General features: G+C 33.4%; 1 protein-coding gene across 1 annotated transcript; it reads right to left on the reverse strand.

Annotated features, from left to right (window-relative positions):
- Window positions 1-5715: 5715 nt before the first annotated feature.
- On the reverse strand, window positions 5716-20972 carry LOC128229302 (gonadotropin-releasing hormone receptor-like). Its single transcript, XM_052941142.1, has 4 exons — window positions 20101-20972; window positions 8699-8903; window positions 7895-8186; window positions 5716-6666 (listed from the first exon to the last, which is right to left on the reverse strand). Exons 1-4 carry the CDS (start codon window positions 20593-20595, stop codon window positions 6390-6392), a joined length of 1269 nt encoding a protein of 422 aa, XP_052797102.1. The 5' UTR covers window positions 20596-20972; the 3' UTR covers window positions 5716-6389.
- Between the last annotated feature and the right edge of the window lie 1638 nt (window positions 20973-22610).

The following is a 22610-nucleotide window of genomic DNA, read 5'->3' on the forward strand; positions in this document are numbered from 1 at the left end:
ATATTTGTCATCAGCATTGTTCTCTCCCGTATGTAGTCATATTCTTATACAGTAAACACACGTTGATCCCATGGATAGTGTTGCTTATTTCCATGCACGCTGTAAAAGAGAATGGGATTAACAAAATTCGCTCGACTTCGGAAACAATTTATAGGAAATGAATGTTGAACTTGACTCTGTATCATTTCGCTTTGTTTGTCGTCAACGTCAGGAAACGACCATTCATTGGATATGGTTTTCCCCGGTCATGTGACAAGGCGTTACGTCTGCTTTAATAATTACAAATATTAAACGGCGCTTTTGCAAAGACAAACACATACTAGTACAGTATTGTTCGTGGTATTGATAGGTAAATGAATCTCGGACAAACACTAATACATTATGATCAATTCGTTGCTGTTCATCGCGATTCGCAACCAGCGTGAAACTCGCGATTTTCAGTGATTGATTTCCAATTTTCCATCGGGCTAATAACAAAAGACAATGGAATTAAGTTTTAGCTATGAAAAACACACCATTATAAAAGATTTAGACATCAACATAGTTATAATCATAGTACACTATGGGACTGGTATCCAAATTTAAAATAACTTTTACCATGTATTAAAAAATTATTTGTGTTTAATTACGCCCACCCCCAAGTTTCAAGGGTTACAAAGAGCGATATGTAAATATTTGTCTATACTTGAATACTTATCGCATTATCAGAGATAAAGACATAAAAACAATAGTTTCTGGTAAAATAAACTTCATTTAACAGAAAACTGAAGTTCAATCGAAAATATTAAAAGAAATGGAAAAAAAATCATTGATTGATCTTTGCGAAAGAGCAATTTTTCGATGTTTGAAAACATATAGCAGTTTTATTACATTCATAAAAATATATAAAGATAGCTGGTGAATTCATATGAGATATTGTCTATGATGTCTATTAAACAGGTTTAAAGACAATTTGTGAATGAATTCCGTCCAGTTTTGAAGAGAATATATATACATAATGTGTTATGTTACCATTCATTTTTATAGTAAATAAATGTATATATCAACCTCATTCTTGTAAAAAAAGTATAAAGTATATTTGGACTATTTGATTGGATATACACTCAGAATGCAGAGTTTAAAGAAAGTGTGTACTTTTAAGCTTAAATATAAGAAGAAAAAATAACTCGAAGCGGACGGAAACGCCCCTCCTAAATAGGAACGTGACGGTTCTATTTTATTATAACATGTAAACAACGTATGTGGGTAACATGATGTGTATATGTTTGACCATCTGTTTTATTTTATCAATAGCTATCAAACCGTTTTTTCACAATATGTCTTTACTCTTCAATATTTTAAGTTTGGTCTTTTCCCATGCGTTTGTACTTATGCTGGTGTTCATGTCCCTTCAGGTACATTGCCCATCAAGAATGTTTGATGTGCTGTAAAGGAAAATCATCATCATCATCATCATCATCATCATCATTATTAAACGCCCCCTCACCACAACCACCGCCACTTCATTTTTGAATAAAGTGTGTTTTTAAAAACAAAAAACAAGTCAAATATGATTTTACCCTAACCCTATCTCTATCTGGAGCGGCTGCCTTGTAGACAGACGTGGCTGTAAAACCCGCTCTAAAGGATCCAACATAGCATTTTATGCAGCCTGGAATTCTTCATAACCTGTTGTTGAATTTTGTAATATTTAGAAATGTCATGCCAAAAAAATTACAGACTTCTGATTGTCAACCATCAGAAACTACAACCGTGAAAATCCAAATTCAAAGTATAATACATTTCGTACTAAATATCCGTTTTAGCAAAGTGTAAGGGTTGGTAGGCATAAATATGTAGTTGCTGTGCATACGGTTGATAATGATACAAGGCAGTCCGGGCTTTTGTCCTAATTGGCGAGATCTACGCCGAACGAATGTGTTTAGCTAATGCTCTGGCGGTCGTGCGTTCGAGCCCTAAACCAACTCTTCCGGACAACTTTCCTTCACAGGTTAACTTTGAAAATATGCATTTTGTAAACATAAAACGGGTATTTTGTGCTGTTGTTCTTTGTTTCTTGTTTGTGTTTTTTTTGTGTGTAATATGTATTGGGTGTTAACCGTGTGGTATTAAACGGGGTTTATGTTTAAACTTTTGGCTACTGCTACTAAGCTTGTTTCTGTAGTTTTTCATATAAATATGTACATGTTTGATGGTATGTTAGAAATTAGTCCCTTAAAAAAAACATTCAATGATTTAAAACTTAAAATTAAATTCAATGTTTATCAAAAATAAAAAATAAATAAAAATAACGTATTTTTTATACATACATCATGTACCTCCGTACGTGTAAAAAATGAATCATGTACATACGTACATGTAAAATATGTCGATGTATCCCGATGTGACCCGAGTTGTGTAACATGGCGTATACCTTAATGAACTACTGCAAGGGACGGTTAATAAGATAATATTTGATCATGCTCCTTCGAGAGGAGGTAGATTTACATGTAGAATAGATAATAGTTTTACAGATTATTAAATGCCCAGGGTGTAAATGCCCAGCTGACGATCGATCGTTAAAAAAAACAAAATGCCGCCAAATCAGATTTGTCGTCTTTTGTTTGTGGAAAAAATATCAACACATTTTTTAACTAAAATGATAAGGTACGCGTCTTTGCATAGTTCGCACATTGCCGCGATTTTTCCATACCGCGGACGTTTTCTTTTTAATCTAAATTTCACTTTACTCCGCGGTTGAAGCATAATGGCCACCGCGTTCATACCTATAATTTCCTCTGGGTTTCAATGCGTCGGGTCTCACCGATATGCGGCGTTGCGAAGTGTTAATTAACGGTTATAAAGATTGCAGTCAATTCTCTTAAGGCTTTGTCCTTGTTCCCGTTATATACAAATAATGCTAGTCAGTTTTATAAAACTCATAAAAACCGATCCATTATCTACAAATCGTGCTGAGAACGTCGTTTGATCCCTAGAAGTTATGCTATGCAACTGTGAAAGTATTCAGACGCTACTGTCACCTTGTTCCAAAAAAACTAAACTTTCAATGCACTCGTGTGACAATGAATAACTACTATATTGAGTCAATTTACTTATAAAAATACTTAAACAAACATTCAATATACCAGCGATAATGATCAAGTTTTGGGGATGAGATTTTTTATTCTCGCAATCTAGTGAAATAAATTCTGCGAGTACGGTTCTATTTACATGGTTTTCATTTGGTACCCTCTTTACCACTTAAATACTTGCATATCGGGGTAAGCCGCATCGCGGCATCACGCCGCGTGACGTGCATGTCTTCGGAAGTCGTTCAGGGTAGCAGCAGATGAACGCCACGTTGACGAACACCACCGCGTTGGCCACTGTGCAATATGTCGCCGCGATGCCACAATCTCTCGCGGTGGTGTATATATAATACAGGACGATAACACAAACAAGTTTTGTAACAAGTTTTGTACCTTTCTTAAACAATACACATTCAATACACCAAATGAGGATGTACCTTTTAACGTATTTAATACCAGATTGTACGAATGCCTATCGCAAACTTCCCAAATGGTACGAAACAATCACATTGTACTCGTAAACACATATTCATGTTATATTCAAAATTAAACTATTTCAGTGTGCAAAATATGCTTTGTTCTTTTAATGAGCACGTCTGCATATATAGAAAAGAAATCATCGTTATAACCTAACACTTATTCAAGGACAATTATAAAAAAATATCATTTATTTTCCACATATGGAACATATATACAGATCTAAACTGTAAAAGCTATATAACAATTATATGAATTTTGTAAGGACAAGTACGTACATAAATATAATTTTATAGACTCGACAACCGAAGCGCAAACATTCACACGCACAACACAGCCCGCATACTTACACGCGCATATGCATACACAAAGATACGTACACTGTACATACGATCGATGTCTTCGATACTAGCAAATCCAAAAAGAGAATTAAAAATAAATAAATAAAGGTTTATCATATAGGGTTGTCCGGTAAGCGCAATGGTTAGTACGCTCGCTTCCCACCTTGATGATGCGGGTTCGATTCCTGGCAAAGTTGCAAGTGAGTTTGGTTTATAGTCGCCGAATCGGAGAACTGGATTTTCTCCGGGTTCATCGAGCCGTCGAGAGTAATTAAAATCAGTTGGATTACTTGTTTCACAATCGTTGTTAAAATACAGTTTTAACTAAGTAATGTTATTTAAGAAGTTTGTATATAACTTTTTGAGTCTTATATAGTTAATGTTGAAAGGATGAATATTTCCGATTTTTAATTGTAGGTGTCATAGTTTACGTTGTTCAACGCTAAACGCTTTCCTTTTTTCAATAGCTTCAAATGCATTATGTATGCCTTAAAATGTGTTCTTTCATTACCGTCTTGGTTAAATGTATGTAATTGTATTTCTTTTTATGATATTTGATGGCGTATGAAATTTAATAAATGATCGTGTCCATCTTAACTGGTCTTATGTATTATTTAGCCGCGATAACGAAATATCATATTAGGTGTAATACTGTAAGTTTTCATCAAATCAACCAAATATAGATTCCTGTGTGTTACATCATTTATGGCGATATAAAACCTTTTATTTGTGTCTCGTAGTGATGTTACTAACATAAAGTCTATCTTAACGCAATTAAACAGACACGATTATTACCATTGGGACGTCAGACAAGAATATGTACCATAAATCGTGTGAGTTTGTCTGACTGAATGATTGTCCTTCCTTTTTTAATTTTTTAAAGGTGTGCTAATTTTAATGATTGTCGGTAATATGGTTTTGACTGTTGCAATACATAGTTGAGGACCTTATTTTGCTGAGAATAACTTACAAAATATTACTTTAATAACTCAGCCGCTACTTCGTATCCAAATAGTTAAATTGTTTTCTATTAGTAAAAACTGATTTGCATTTGCATTCTACACGACCTTCTTGAAAATAAGACACCAACTCCATTTTCGTATTTGTTGAAAAATGCATGTCAGTTTCGTTGATAAATGAACACGATCATAGTTGTACATACAGTCGAACCCCGTTGGCTCGAACTCGCTTGGCTCGAATTCCTCGTTGGCTCGAACTGGATGTAGAGGACCGATATCTTTATATTGAAGGTTAACAATCCCTCTTGGCTCGAATATTTCAAGGCTCGATGTATTTTCGCCAGTCCCTGGGAGTTCGAGCCAACGTGACTCGACTGTACTTTAAATGACTCTCTGGATTCATGATTTGAATATTTTCGTTTCAAATAATACATATTCTACGACATTGCTATGGTTTACGAACTATAATTTGTGTGGCTTTACAGCATTTGTTTCTGAGGGAAAAGTGAATCTGGATATTTGGAAGCTAATCCTATATGTTATATTGGATTGTCGAGACGGATCGTAGACGTTCAGCTGGCTCGATTTTCGCAATGTTTCACTTTAAATGACAAGCTATATGACTTGCAAGCTCGTCTGTATAGAGAAAATAGCTTAATATCCGCACAATTAATGAAGAAGATTATGTTTCTTTTCATGAAAGGCTAAGCCTTGTACATTATCGCTATCTTATCAATTTAAGATAACGTCTATGATTTTAGTTTTCTTACGAGACATTCAAATGTTACAAAAATACTCACAGCAGATATTGAGCATTTTACAACAGCAAACTGAATTTACATCACAATGGAAATGGTAGGAGGTCTACAGTTTGTTCAACAATCGTCAAACCTGTATATACATAATTATACGAGTGATATGGTTCCTTGGTGGAATATATCCTATGGTTTAACGAAATGTGACTAAATCATGAAGACGACGGAAAAAGAAAAGGTCAAATGGCCGAAATATATTAATCTGTTATCTGTCATTGACACCGTTGAACGGACAATATAGACGCTTTTTTAGTTCACTTGAAAATAATTGTTTATATGCATTATTTGAATTCCTTAACAGATTTAAAGTATTCTCGAATACTTTATCATCAAATAATATGATTGAATTGTCCTCGTTAATCATTTTTCTATGTTTGTCTTATTGGCGTTTAAGTAAGATGAACTTGATGTTAGCAGTACATAACCCGTTCTTGTATACTTGCAGATTATTTTGATGGTAATGCCTTTTTACTATTATGTCAATGGAATAATAGAAAAGGTAATGGCTCATCAAACAGTTTCTCGAGTTGAATTAAGATATTATATATATTATTCGTTAACTTACTATTTAATCATATCATCCATTGCTATATAAAGATTCAACTGTCTGACGCCTTCAACCTGGTTTAATCTACTCAACGAATTTAAATTGTTTTGTTTATCTATCGTTCTAAATGAGAACGACTCTCTGTGACATACAACCACGGCTCGTTCAAAGACAATTATCGCCTAATGCTCCCGATAGGAACTATTTATTTCACTCGACGTTGACTTAAGGATGTTAACGTTGTCTTGGCTGTTGTTGACTTTATATAACACTATGACACACGGCTGTTTTGACTTGTCCTTCATGTCGTTCATACCAGGGCTGAGAGCGGCTTCGTTGTGACATAAAACGACAAGGTTTTTGTGCTTCACAACTACGTAGCCGTTGGGGTCTAGTACGTGTGGAACGGTTCGCTTCATGCGCATGGAGTAACTCTGCCATTCGTTTCTTCTCCAAAACCTGAAATTGTTAATGTCAGTTGTATATATGCCTAAATGGTATTACTTCATAATAGTTCAATGAGATATGGCAGAATAATGCATTATTCGCACTTACAGCAAAAGGAATTTTAAAACATTTAGATTATGAAAACCATTGACATAATGTTGATGTCGCTGCTAACACTGAGGATATTGTTTGGTTCTGTGTAAAATTGCAATATATTTCACCGCTCTGCCTCCAGTGAAATATTTGCTTTTGGTTTTCGCGAGATGAAATAAATTGCAATCGTTACAGCGAAACAAACACATTTTGGCTTGATGCTTGTAATTTATTGTTACGGTGATTGATATGTATTAACATTTAACTGGCAAAGTGCTGTTATTCTTAGCAAAATGACGTCAAACCGGAAAGGGCTCATTGCTTCTTTTTCTTCCCTACTATGTCGGCGTTAACGTGATAATCGGTAAAATGTCAGAAAAACAGTTTTTTTCCGATACACTCTCGGTTTCAAACATTAAGTCTGTTAGGATGTAGTCCACCGTTATATTTCAATTAACCAACAAAAAGCATGCTATTAATATCGCCAAACAACAAGTTCCACTTTTTTTCAGCACCACAGTACTGAACAATTTTTCTTTCAAAGCAAATTTTGTTTTTATACGCATTTAGGCATCTCTTTTTTGTTTGGGTTTCGAAAAAGGAGGACAATTGCCTTGAAATATTTGTTTCTGAATTCTATTTGTTCTTGTTATTATAATATAAATGTATACCCCCTTTATATTAGTTTGTATTTTAATGATTTATTGCTAACAATAGTGCTATCAGACTGCATACTGTAATATACTAGTATTTGAAAAGTATAAAGTGTATTAATCACTCATTTTCATTACTATGCAAAGATAACAAACAGGCTGATCTGAAAGTTCTTCCGCATTTTAGATTTGTGAAAGGCTATTTGCTGTATTTTCCAACCATTAATCTCAGCCTTTGTTATATTAAACAGAACCTTGGTTAAATCTTAAAGTTTATTCGGCTTGACTCTGTTGTTTGCATTGTTTTAAAACAATGCTCTTTCACTTTGAGTTAAGGCATATTAACATAGTTCATATTATGGTATGAACATTCATACAAACATCTTTTCAAACCTTGAACTGGTAAACATCAAAATATGTCTGGCGCATGTTGTGCAGCAAAGACGCGCCTACGCATGCAGCGTGAATAATTAAAAAATCTGCGGTCGACTGACCTTGGTTTATGCACCTTACAAAGTTGGAAGGCTCCGTATATCATTGGATTGATAAGCGCATTGGAATGGCCGATAAATAACAGTGGCAACATGGTTTTCCTAGGCATTGCACTCAAATCGAGGAATGTGAAGTACATGAACACGACATAATATGGCGTCCAACAGATAATGAAGGCTGCTACTATGACTATAGACATGCGCAGTGCTTTCCGTTTGGCCTTCCGGAACAGATGAGTGCGAACCTGACCGCGGCCCTGACCATACTCGGATGATATGGAACTCTCTTCAGGTTCTGAAAACAAAAGCAATAAATTATTTGTCAGATTATTAAATGTTTCTTACTTTATCAAGGGTAATTAAATAGTTGTTCGTTTGTTATTCAGAAAATAAGCTGTCCGTTTGGACCTGTTGCGATACATGTATTTTAATTTCTACCAGCATATGTCTCTGAATCATTCCAGGCGCATACATGTCGTATAAAAAATTTAATTCATTTTGCTTAAAGAGAGTTCTTTAATGTGTCGATAGCAACTGCCATTAGAATACACTTTGTGTGAACCGTAAAAGGTTTCTTTAAAAAAAGTTTTCAAAGGCAGGGTTTTGCATAATAAAACTTCAGGTATCAAAATACATTCATAATAATGGTTTAAATAAATGACGCTATAAACACCATTATGGCCTGTATATTTATTTAGATGACTGAAATTTGTTCCTTTGGTGTTTATAAACAAAATTAAAGTCTTTATATAGCGTATCGATCAGGGCAGGACATTACATAAAACTGCGTGAGGCAATGGATCTCACCTCTAAAATCCTTTGATTTCCTGGTAATTGTGCCTGATATTAATCCATACGCGATCCCCATGATGAGCAGCGGCACGATGAAACTAAGAAGTAATGACACGATGCTGTAAACTCGTTTACCCCATGCAACGTCGTGATACCCCATATCTATACATTGGACAAAGTGTTCGCGAAATGGACCCTTCGCTGTTTGGAATATGAATATCTGTAAATGTAAAAAACGTTCATATTAGTTTATCTTCTATTGTTGATTCATTTGAGGAATTGAAACAGCAACAACATCACCACTAAAGCCGTCCCCCCGAAGTAAAATACATGTAACGATGTGTTCTAATACATATATCTGCATTTCAATATCCTAACACATAAAAGTACACATTATGTGATATCAAGGCTTAAAAGTATTTTTTCAACTTATATTTAATATAATTCAGAATTCAATCTAAGTAGATAATCGCCTGAAGTAATCAATTCGGTACTTTATCCATTAAATAAACAATGACAAAAACAACTCAGTCGTCTTAAAATGTTGTACTTTCTGTTTCACTTTTCAACCAGTTTATATTCATGAACCGCTTTGAGTTCCAGTAGAAACTATCGTGTGAAAACGATGTTTTACGATAATGCTCGTTATAATTCGACTGATCTCCGTTAACCAATTAAAGTGACACTCTTATTTAAAATCAATACATACACATGTATAACAAATATAAATTTTGAGTGGCGACCCTTTAACTACTTACTGAATAATGCATTTATGGAAAAAAATAATTACTGATAACAGAATTGTAACAGTGTATTTAATTGCTGAAAACGCAAACACATTGAATGATTGGTGAATGCTAAAAGATTAACTGTGATCTACTATCGTCGCACAAGGTAGAAGTACCGTGTTTTCTGAGCTTGATTCTGTAGTTTTCACATAAGTATTTTCTATATCTAAGCGTCAAAGAATAATTATAGTTTTCAAGATATATCAAATAACTCCATATGATAAACAACATTGTAGGGAAATTATAATGGCTTTTTTGTCTTTGGTTTCTGACGATATATGTTACCTATTTTAAAAGGTTTCTTTAAGCTTCTTTTAGTCGATAATTTGCATTATTTTTATTTTTCTTCTCATAAATCAGTGTTATTATGTTATATTACCTTCTTCAATTAATTTATAATTTACTTATGAAAGATGGAAATCATTTAAGGCTAATTTGGTCAAGAGTACACGATTTTACCTTACGAAAGAGAAACAGTAAAGAACAAAACAAAATCGGAAAATGTTTTGAGGCAAGCAAGGAACCGATTTTCTCTTTGTATACAATATATACCAATTGGTTTAGGACTATCGTCAAATATTATGTTGTGGAAACATTGACATTCACATGTATATCGAATTGACAGCAATTGTATTAGCAGCTTTCTTAATCAAGATCAAACAATTCTGGTGTATAAATTAAGTGACCTAAAACATTGGCATTCCAATGACTGCCGAAAAACTGCCATATTAGAAACGTTCGTCATGTTTGCCGTTGAAACCGTAATCAAAATGATAAACAAAAATATAGGATGCATCTTATATGACATAGTGCCAGAATCGCTGTGAGGAACAAAGTTTTAATGAATTCGTATTGCCAAACAGGTCTTCATGCTATAGAAAACACACATTTTACGACGCTTTAGATAATCAGGCTTAGAATTTAAAGTCGATGCGTAGAGTAGTTTGAAGATACAACATGGAAGAGAGTCAATCCAAATTATCTTATACGAGGACATGCCCCAATGTGGATGGCATAAATGTTTATGTCATTCATTTTCGAACGAAAAGGTGTTTTTTTCCTTATAATAATGAACAACATTGAATGGATCGTTTTTGGTTGTTAGATCAAAATTTTGGTTAATTCGCGAGCGTTATTGACAATGCATCTTCGTGCGCATGTCCAACGGGACAATAAAAAAACAGTAAAATAATAAAAAAGGTTTCAGTGCGTTTTGATTGCATTATCAGAGTATTTATCGCCATCAATCTGTGATATTGTTTCTTGTTTATGATCTTCGGTCGTCCTAAATCAAAGCAGTCCTTTATACATATTGATCGGGTTTAAAGGGTTTGTCCATAATGCCAACAATAAGAACCTGCCTAATATAGAAAGGTATTATTTCTCTGTTACATTCGCATAGTGTCTTGATCCGAGTTTTGTTTTTGCTTTAAATATACAATTTATATATTCTTGTATGCAATCTCAAATGAAATGTTTCTTAATATTTAATGATACTTTTCTTATAAAATCACCTATTTGATTTTTTGCTTCCTCAAAATACTACAAAATGCCTCTGTTTGTTTCTAGTTCAAGGCATTCTATGTAATTTAAACAGAACAGTTGAATGCAGTAATTATATTCATATCTCCAAACGCAACTACAAAAAGTTACAATGTTGACCATCCAATAGGCACATGTTGATAGAAATATGTTTTGCAGCTCGACAGTTTGTTTTGATGGGGTTTTTTAAACATAAAGCACATGTCAGAATACTCAGACTTAATTGGAAATTGTCAACGTTTAGCAGAAACTCCATTACATCAAGAAGATAACTTACATCCAATCAACAGGAAATCAAATTAAAAGGTGTTCATATGGCTTTGATAGCTCAGACAATTGATTTCATTAAATATGAGCTTTACTCCGATACTTTTATCCGATTATTTCTCTTAGATTGAGACATTTTTATTCCTGTCACCTTTCTGACAATGTGGTTATAATGAAAAAGTACACTTAGAAGGAAAAGTTGAATCTAAGTGGTCACGTGCATGATTTCCCAAATAAATAAGTAACAAATGAAACGATTTATAGCAAGTGCATGTAAAGTTACTGATGGTTTGCTAAGTAGTATGTTCAGAAAAAAAATGTTCCTAATGGTCTTCCAAGCTAGAAACGAAAGCCTTTAGGAAAACCTTTCACCTATTTCGATCTTCGAAAAACAGGCTGAAACAAGCAATATCTCTTTTAGAGTAAGCGAAACATAAAACACAAAATTTATGTCGGAAAAAACATTTGTGCTACGGACGAGAAATTGCTCTGCAATAATATCTCACAGGAAAATTCCATATAAAGCGTCATGTCAAATAATGAACTAGCAACATCCATTCCTTATATTTGTCGGGAGGGACTCTAGCCCCATTAATGGATTTCCCACGCACAAACTTTGAACTGTATATGCTTAACTGATTAGAAATATAATGAAACATGACAACAAAGTGCTTATATGTATTGTAGGACCCTTGGCAAACATACTTCAATATAATTTATATATATTAGTGAACTATATGAATTATTTCGTTTAAACTCAGTCCCATATTTGCACTAACTTTACAAAGGTGGAAGGTGGTTACCCAACTTTTTGTCGAAAGACGATTTATTCGTATTGCAATATCTTATTTCATAGTATGCGTGAAATTTATTTGTGATTAATGACGACCCATGCACAAGAAATGGACAAGTTTCTGATATCATGTATGTTACCGTCCGAAATTGAATTGTAATTTTGTCTCATAGCACTGAGGTTGAACTTAAATGGTTCAAACGGGCAAGACAAATTTAATGAATATTCAAAGGATTTTATTCATGTGTTTCAACGAGTCTGAACATGTGTTCAGCCTAAATGTGATGGCAGTTACGTTTTCAGAACATATCTTAAACGTTATTTAACCAATCATTAATAATATTTCCGTTACTCCTAAACAAAAGAAAAGCGCCATAAAACTCTATGAGTTTTGATTGTTTTATGCTTTGAAATAAATTGTCATTTAGACACGATTGATGATGTGAGTTTTCTTTATGTCAACCCACAAAACGTAACATGTATGTTCGATAGGAGTAGTAATTTAGCGACACACATGAAATAATGTTGATGTTGACGGACTTGTTGCATATACTTTCAAATTCACAAATGGCATATGATTATCAATAATGTATGTTAACATGGTAAAACATCAGTGCTGATTTAAAAGCAGAATACTTGACTTTTAACTTCATAAAAACCCTTATATTGTGATATTTGGAAGTAAATACGAACAGTATGCAAATTTTTCGTATTTACATTATACACATGAAAACATCCACAACCACATATCTAATTAGGCATCTACTTCCTTATTTATTACTGACTTTTAGTTATTGTTTTTATTAAGAATGTATCGAAACAAGGTAGTAAAGTCGGTCTTTGTTCAAAGTCTGTAAGAATGAAAGAAACAAAAGGACCAGTGACTTTAAGGTCATAAGTACTGTTTCCCTGAGATGCGTGGCAGTGTAATATCAATTTGAACATCGGAATGCATTATGTATTCACATCGAAACATCAATCGACTCGCTACAGTGTTATTTACACGTATATAACCGAAAAGAGATAACATATGTTTATTTCAAATATTGCATTTTGTAATCTTGTACAATTCATAATTCATTGTCAATAACAAAAGTTACAAAAGTGCTCACAAAGCATTATTTTGCTTTTATTTTTTATTAAACATCTTTACTGACTTTTGCTTTTTATAATTAAAGAAGGGTGTACGCGTATGGATAGCGCCACATTTGTGGAATAAAACGCAATGAACAGGAAGAAAGCGTATAAGACACATCCATTATAACTATAAATGCTTATTTGATAGTTGTATACTGCTATTTCACAGAGAAACTAGTCCGTCTTTTCATTACTTTGTGCAATAATGGCTTTCAAAATCGAGTTATAATTCTTTCTTTCAATTTTTATGTACACTGAATGGAAGAATAAATTATCTTTGACAATGCTAGTTGAATGAACATGTGACGACATCATTATTCCATCGCATGCCTCATGTAATGCATGTGTAAAGAATATAGAGAAAAGCGTGCGATCGACCTGAAAAAGAGCACTAGATTCTGTGAATTTGTGCTTTGAATAACCTAGTTCTGACAAAGTTATTTTTGTGTGTATTGCCGAACTGTCTATGTCCCAAAAGCCCACGATGGATTAAGTGGTTATAAAAGGAACATACAAAGTTTGCCTGCAGTCGAAAAATAGATATGTTGTATTCTGTTTATTCTCTTTGTCTGCCTTCCTCCCCCCGAAAAGTCAATACATAATCCATTTTAACAATTTTACTTTTGATAAATGTTTTATTCAAACGGATATTATCTAAATAGAAAACATGACTTATTTTGTCACTGTATGTATAATGTTTTCGTATCTGGACGATATAACCAATGAAATCTCGTCGGTGGGAAGCAATCAATGGCGGTTGCATTTATTCAGTTAGGATACAAGTGAAATTCTCCCACGTTAAACGTCTGGACAAAAGCTCTTGAGATTACCAATATTCATATTGTTGTTTTCAAGAACGTTAACTTCAAGTGTGTCTGTTTTATTACAAAGTCGTTGACGTCTAAATATTTTCTTTTACTTTTTTTTCCTGTACATTCACATCTAAAATATTACCAATCAAAATGTTTTATAAGGAGGCAATTTTGAAGATTTCTTCGTTAATAAACAGTCTGTGACAAAGTACTGATACATTTTTAGCCTATGCGAATTCGCCTTCTGTAATAAAGTATAATATTCTCTCTATAGAAGGTTTCTGTGTACGATTGCATTCGAAGTCAGTTTTTTTTCTTTAGAAAATCAAGTTAAACGTTCATGTGCATTTTTCACATTTGAATTATCGAATAATCTACCTCGAAACGAAGACAAAACTTTTAAATTGTTAGTGAAACGGACCATTATGTATGCTATTATCTTCATACCTTCCTTGTAACTTTACTATGATTTCATTTTCAAAGTTCATATAGAATCATAATTCTATATGGGCATAATTACAAACACACACTATTAGACTTGTATCGTACACAGAGAATATACTAAAGCTGATCATGACTATTGTAACGTTTACTTAACGCATCTTTTCTTTCTTGCGTTTACTCCTTGAACTTGCCCTATACTGCATGTCATCTGCCTTATGTCAAATATGACATAGAGTTGAACACAGATATTGGGAGTATTGACTAGTCATACCCTAATGGCAAAAACTGCTATCATATTTGGCCAAAAGGATAAATTGCAATCAAAAATGCGTGCCTTTTGCAGACATAAACATTTCCCGACGCCTTTCGAATGATCCTTAGCACTGTTATATTGATTGGTAAATGAATATCATTCAGGATGCATCCGATATGAAAGTAAAACATAATATTCAACCAAGAATCCCCGTGTTTTCCATGGCGATTCTTTTAATTCGATATTGATCGACACAACTGTCGTACGTTGTGACATTTTAAGATATTATGTGTAACTGACATGTTATTATTTCATTTATACAGTCATGCTGATTGTTTTAATTGTATGACATTATGTCTAACATACAAGTAAGTATGTACAAACGAAAAAAATGTCTTATTTGTATGTTATCATGTCTAAGCGATATATTAGTATGATAACTAGCATGTACTCATGCCTAACATACATGGTATTACGAATAAAACACGTGATATATTGTCTCAATGAAATGTCACTATGTATAACAATCATATCAAGCCGACAAATGTTATGTCTTACTGACATGTAATTATATCAAATTGACGTTTTACTTTGTCTTACCGACGTCATCAACATTTGCGTCCCATCAAGTTGAAAAGAAGTTATGCTGCTGTAATTACGTCACTAGTGCTAGTTCATATGATAGATAGCATTATAAATCATAGGTATTGAAAATAAAACATTACATAAATATAAAGCCTCACAGACTGTTTCAACCCCATACCAACATACCTTTGCAAGTAATACAATACGCTGAATGTGCGCATAAATACATCTGCGTTTAGATGCGCACTTTACCGAAAACATTTTGTTAAAATTTAGAAGCAAAGGTTTTCTGTCAGACTTAGTATAAAATTTAAATGTTCTATTATAACACAAATAAAGATAGACTTGTGCATTAAAAGGGTCTTTATAGGTGCATGTATTAAATAATGACGGAACAATGCATTTAACAAGATTTTATAATATGATTATTGGATTCGATGAACTACTTGTATGACATAAGTTCATGAGATGAAATAGTAATAAACTTATTTAAATAGATCTGAAAGCGTTTTATAAACAAATAAACACTTCTCACGAAAGTGCCCTCTAATGAACTCAATATTTCTTATCCGTCAACCGCGTAGCCAATGAAAAAGTATCTGAATTTCTAACACAACAAGAAAACAAAAGCTTTTCGTACAATTTATACATTGATGTTGCTACATAAAATTAAATACGTAAAACAGACATAATTAATGCGATGTAAAAAGGGAAGAGCGTATGCAATTGCCACAGCAGCAAGAATAACATATATTCCTTGGCAGAAAATGAAATGAACTGAGCTTACATATAGTACAATTTGGAATTTTTCACCTAGTGAACCATTTAGTTGAAATGTCTGACCTGCTTTGTGAATATCTAACTAGGACTTAAGCCCTTTCGTTGCTGGTAACATCTTGACATTGTGACGTTGAGAGTATTAACTGTGATTGTTTACTCACATTCGATCAGCATCTGTTACTCATAAAATATTGGTACTTTACCGGCTAAATGTACTTGACTGGAAACAGTCAAGGTGCATCTTGAGGTTCTATAAATTTATGAATCTTTTCATCTCGCATTGTTGATAGGATTTACACTTGGATATCGGGGCCTGACACTAACGGATCGAATTGACAAGAAGATATGCAAACGTTGCATTTCTATTTCAACGAACGTTGTCGTTATCGATAAGAAGACACGTTATAAGTTAAAAATATCTTGGTGTAACATCTTTGTTTTTGCTTATTTGGCTTATATTTTGCCTTTCTTATGACAACGTGTCTATGATAACAAAGAAACATTATGTCGTGCCTGGACAAAACATTACATTTTGTTTAAATAAAAACATTTATCAAAAAGTTTGTGTTAAAAAACAGACGATGATGAAGTTAGAGCGAAATCCTGTTCCTACCAACAGTTACCAGCCGGTAACCAACACAAGGCCATATAGTTTCATATACTTTTTTATATAGAACTAATGAGGTGATATTAAATAAGCTCATCATTAAAGTATTTTTTTCTATAACACGTTGAAAGGCAAATGATGTATTCCTTTAAATCCAATTCAAATAACGCTAGCATATTAAATGTATTTAAATATCAGTGTTTATACCAAATAAAATCGCGTAATATTCAAACATCTGTGTCACTGCCGGTTTCCATGTTAATTATGTCACTCTTTGCAACAACTGTTTCATATTCAGAGGTTGATTTGTCTTAGTAAGACTAGAAAACAAAGTCGTGTAATGTTGATTTAAATTTCAGCACATACTCATTAAATCTAGACTAAAATCCCGTGAATCCAGCTAAAAGAAGTGAAGAAATTTAGTAATTTCCTGAAAAATATTAACTTCGTTTTCACGTATTATATAAGTCAAACATTTTTTTTACCTTTCGACATATACAAAGTAACCTGACATATTTTTGATCATATAAGCAACACTTTATGCTTACCGTTCTCTCCCTGAAACACGTAAAAGACGGCATTCAGTATCTGTGTATTTGTGTTGATCATACATATCATCTCAATGATTAATTAACTCCCCCCAAAATGGCTTTCTGGTGGTTCTTTGTTGAGAATTCAGAATGGAAAACGCATCATATGTAGAATATAGAAAATTTTCTTCTTACACCTCTGGTCTACCATGATTATGAAATTCTTTAAACATTATTTTATATCTAGTTAATATAATTCTATTTTGTTAATATAAATCAAAGTATTCTGATGAAGAAATATTCAAACCCACTATTTCAGATCTATTTTGACTTAACATGTAAAAAGAATAAATGCGCCGGGAGTACAAAATGGAACGTAAGGTGTAATGCTGTTTCAAATAGTTCGAAATAAAAGACCACTTATAAAAACACGTTTATAAGATTATAAGGTTAAACAGTCATAATTAATGCGATGAACCAAAGTGAAGAGAGAACGTATTTACCATGGCAGCAAGAATAGCAGATATTCCTTGTCAAGAAATAAAATGAATTGAGCATATATATATTTATATCGAACAATTTGAAATTGTTCATCTAGTTTTACCATAGTTGAAATGTCTGGCCTGCTTGGTAACATCTTAACATTGTGATGTTTATGGTATTAACTGTGATAAACTGACATTCGATCAGCATATGTTTCTAATCAAATAATGGTACCTTACAGGCTAAAGGTTCTTAACTGGAAACCTTCTGATGGCATCACGAGGTTCTATAAATTTATGAACATGATCTTGTAATATTTTCAACTAGCATTTTGATAGGATTTACACTTTGATATCGGGTCCTGACACTTACGGATCGAATTGGCAAGATATTATGCAAAAATTTTATTTCAACGTTGTCGTAATTGATAAAAAACAGGTTAAATATTTTTCAAAAATATGGCTTATAATTTATAGCAACGTGTTTATAAAAACAAATAATCGCTATTCCGTGCTTAGACAAAAACATTTATACCTTAAAATCAATAAAAAATCAAGCCAAATTATATTTTAATTCAATCTTTGAGATTTACCGATGGGAATATTTAATTATAGATAATTGCGCAAGATTTGAAATGTGTTATAAAAAAACTAGGTCCTATTTTCTCTACAAGAAATAACCAAATGTTCTAAGCAAGGTTGCATTGAATTAACTATACACAATAAATATAGCAAGAAACTTGTACAAAAAAGGCATTGGTCATATATCCTAGTACATATAGGTTTATCAGTACTTGTTATGAAACAAAATAATTGTATTTATTTTTATTTATTTACAGTACCTAATCTTAGGATATGACAGGAACTATGCTGTAGTTTGGGGGACTGATTTTTATTGCCAGTGAACAGAATTTAAGAAACAAGTAAAACAAAGCTTGTCACGTCTAAAGCTCTTCAACCCTTTCAGCGCCTTTATCCACTTATGTTGAAGAATTTGATTTTCCATATCAGTATTGTTATTAGTACATAGAAATGAATCATTTAATTGATAAAGGTTATTGCGATGGACTCTTATCACAAAACATCAAAAATTAAAAAAGTGCAAGAAAAATTGCATTTTTCAAATAATGCCTTCTGACACTCTTATACAATTGACTTTCATCAATGACTGAAACGCGAAAATAATTAAGTCCGTAGCCTGATCAGTATTCGTTATGTTGCAAAATGTATAGAAGGCCGACTTTCAATTAATTATGTTATCACTGGATCTTGCAATAGCCCGCATGTCATATCTGCTTAGCTCGCCAAATAGCTTCGCCATGGTTATTCAACTTCCCGCGAATCGTGTTGTGTTGGAACGTTGTAGTGACAGATACAATCAGGTCAAACGTTGTAGTTGTATCATTGAAGGTTCATGGACAGACTAGTTGGTAGATACATCATAACAATAATCATGTTTGGAGGCGTCACGAGAGACACACACCGTTTAAATACAAAAGAGGCATATAACACAAACATTAAGATAAATTAACTAATTGAAGTTTGGGCTAAAGCCTTATTACGGTTAGTGAAATTGAAGGCTTAAAGTAACATGTGGATTGTTAACCTCAAACTTGACCCCGCATTCATCAATGTGATCAAACCTAAACACATTAGACATATATATCCCAATTAATTAATCATACCACATCAGATTAAAGGTTGAGATCTTAATTAAGCATCTACTAACTTATTTATAACTATTATAACACATTTGTATGTCGCGTTAACTAAATAAAACACTATGATGCCGCACGTTTTGATCATTATCATAAAAAAGGGAATTTTGGACGATGTCTTCGAGACCTTCAGACACGAATATTATAACATAACGTCAGAGAATTTAATGAACTTGTATAAATAATGTAGTGTAAGGTATACGGACAATGATGATAAAAAATAATCAAGAAATTTATTTAAAAAATAATACCATGCCAGTTTGGAAGTATCAGAACTATTTTTTTTCCTTTTTATGTATCTTGAAGTTAAAATTCAGGCGTATTCAGGTTTAACATAAAACGGCATCGTTCAGCCTAAACCTAATCCCCAATCATTTGCCTTCTTTCTGAGATAAGCTACAATTCGTAGAGAGAAAAGTTCATCCACTTTTAAAGGAAGATCATCTCATATACCTGACATTACCTTAGTGATTTGTCTCCTGGTAAGGGAATATACTAAGTTTTGCCACCAACCAAAATGATACGGTAAAACTGAATCTTCTGACCACTTATGTGTCAATTTAAATTCTGAAGTAATCAATTAACTGACATCGGTATGCGGGTCTATTATTTAACTTTTCAATGGTACCACTATGTGATTTAATTAGAATACAATGTAAAACGGTTATGGTCTTCTTACCTGAGGTATACTTAGGATAGCACAAAAGCACCAAGAAGCTGCTATCATTATGCGGACCCTCTTTGGCGCCTTGTGACGACTAATTGGATCCATTATCACAAAACATCGGTCTAAACTGATCACAACTGTTATGTATGTGGACAAATTGAAGGAGAAAACTTGTGCGAACTTGATTGCCTTGCACATAAAGTCTCCAGCATACCATTGTACCGTTGCGGCCCAAACTGCCTCGACTCCCATACAGAAAAACGCCACCAATAAGTCCGCCGTTGCTAGATTTATAATTAAAGTGTTTATCGTAGATTTTCGCCGCCGCATTCTGTACATTTGAGCAATCGTTGATATGTTTCCAAACAGCGACAAAATAAACAAAGTTCCATTAACAAGTAATTTGACAAGGTTCATTTCATCAAAAACAGGAAGAGGTATATCAGTTGCGTTTTCCATGCTTACGTTTTCACCTGCTACTTCAGACGTAGTTCCATTGAAAGTCATTTTTGAAATAAATATCTGCCGGGAATGTCTATGAATAAGATAAAATAATCAGAGAAAACATTTTAAAACATCCATTTTCGCTGTTAATACCCTTTTAACTGCTGAACAAGTGCTTATTAAATTATTTATTGGCACGTTTTCAAATATTTAAACATAACTTTCTTCAGTTACGCAGTAATGAAATTAAGTATTTTTTCAGCATTGTTTTATTATTATTTATTATTTCCTGTATTTATGTGACTCCTCTTTTTGTTTCTGAATATTGTCATAATCAAAACCTATGTTCAGCACTTTTCTTTCACACTAAATGTAAGCAATAGCTCGCAAACACATCCCAATACTAGATTAATCAAATATCTGCCACAGCTACTGTTGTCGTTCTGAGCTTTACATCCAACGCATATGAAGTACTTGAGCATTGGAAAACTAGCCTTTATACAGCCGGAGGAAACGCATCAAGCCAATCGGAGAATACAATAGCATTCTCTGAATGATAAACTTTGACTCTCTCTCTCTCTCTCTCTCTCTCTCTCTCTCTCTCTCTCTCTCTCTCTCCGAAAAAGGAAAATATAAAATATACTTTACCTGATGTTTTTAAAAAAAAAAAAACTGACGTTGCATTGCGATTGCTGTGGTGTTGTCTACGACGTCGATGTTGTATTGCGGATAATTAAAATAACTAGGAAACTGTTACAAATAGCTTATATTTTGCTTCACAGACAAAAAATCCGAAATGAAAACAGCAAGTCCCTAGCGTTTTGACTTAACCTTTCGTGGTTAACAGAGTGGTGGAATATCATTGATGACCACATGTTAAAGCACGAACTTCCGAAAAAAAGGTGTGCATTGTGCTTATATTTCTAATAATTATAATTAAAAAAAAAACAATCAGCCTGCGAATCTCAGATTTTGAAGTGAAATTGAAATATGTGGGCAATTTTGAATAGAACATATTTAAATTGACTCTGACGAGATTGTTGATTTAATTTATAAAGAAGGCATCGCGCTATTAATACACTAGCGGAATAATGTATCTGTGCACGCAACATTTTTATAAATTCTTAAATAATCCCAAACAAAGCCAGCTTTAAATGCTTGTGGGAAGTATCTGCCAGTACCACAGTAACATATATTTCTTAAATATGTGAGGTAACATCATAGACATACTTGACTTGAATGTCGTATTATGCACACTTTCTCTCTATGAATTACATTTTTTTTTATTTCATGTCTCCCAAAGAGAGGAGAGTATTTCCTCAAATATTCAAGGCCACACATGCATGTTGTATTGCATACTGCATTATATACATATAAACTATAGTTGGTCGTGAACGGGCTTTTACTTTGTCATTTAGGGAGTGTAAGTCAATTTCATGCACATGATTACATAAATGAGGATGATGTGTCGCGTACAAGCAAACGACCCTACCTCAAAGTTTAAGATCACACTTAATGTCATAATGGAATGTTGTATATATGCATATATAAAATTATTGGAAGCGTTGTATCTTCTTTGTTTCGTCTACATACCAAATCTTATATTTCTAGCCATTCCAATTGTCTAGGCTTTGAGAGAAATCCAGGGTTTGTTTCAGATACAAGCACACGTCTTACATTGCAGTATCAGATCGAAGCACACGTCTCTTATAGCAGTTTCAGATCCAAGCACATGTGTCATATTGTAGTGTCAGATCCAATCACACGTTTATTATAGCAGTTCCAGATGCAAGCACATGTCTCAAATTGCCATATCAGCTCCAAACACATGTTTCAAATTGCCGTATCAGATCCAAGCGCACGTCCAATATTGTAGTGTAAGATCCAAGCACACGTCTCTTATTGTAGTTTCAAATCCAAGCACACGTCTCTCATAACAGTTTCAGATCCAAGCACATGTCTCAAATTGCAGTTTCAGATTCAAGCACATGTTTCACATTGCAGTTTCAGATTCAAGCACATGTCTCATTGTGTTGTGTAAGGTCCAAGCACATGCCTCATATTGTAGATTATATCCA

Source organism: Mya arenaria, chromosome 3, assembly GCF_026914265.1.
Source record: "Mya arenaria isolate MELC-2E11 chromosome 3, ASM2691426v1".
Taxonomy (NCBI): domain Eukaryota; kingdom Metazoa; phylum Mollusca; class Bivalvia; order Myida; family Myidae; genus Mya; species Mya arenaria.